Below are 268 nucleotides of genomic sequence, written 5' to 3' on the forward strand. Positions count from 1 at the left end.
CAGCTCCCAGCCTGCCCCAAGAGGGTCCGTGGGTCTACAGCGGGGAGCTGGCTTTCTTCTGGTTAATTATGTCTAAGTACAAGTCAGAGCGGAGGAAGCGGGGGTAGGAGTCCTTCTCCATGAGCCCGTAAATCCTCTTCTGCGCGAGGTCGAAGCAGCTGCGGGTGATGTTCTGCAGGTTCTCCTTGGTGTGCTCCCGCGTGTAGGAGTCCAGGTTGACCTGTGGGCAGAGAGACGCGCGCCGGTGAGGGGCTCCGCGGGGGGGCGC

General features: G+C 62.3%; 1 protein-coding gene across 1 annotated transcript in view; it reads right to left on the reverse strand.

The window, feature by feature from the left end:
• Positions 1–268, reverse strand: part of LOC104624914 (regulator of G-protein signaling 3-like) — a gene marked incomplete at its 5' end in the record, with an annotated part of 1,289 nt that continues 1,021 nt past the window's right edge. Inside the window, one exon of the mRNA XM_010292400.1 lies at positions 1–220. Coding sequence (XP_010290702.1) covers positions 35–220 — 186 coding nt within the window. The remainder of the gene's footprint in view (positions 221–268) is intronic.

Source organism: Phaethon lepturus, unplaced genomic scaffold, assembly GCF_000687285.1.
Source record: "Phaethon lepturus isolate BGI_N335 unplaced genomic scaffold, ASM68728v1 scaffold38698, whole genome shotgun sequence".
In the NCBI taxonomy this organism is placed as follows: Eukaryota; Metazoa; Chordata; class Aves; order Phaethontiformes; family Phaethontidae; genus Phaethon; species Phaethon lepturus.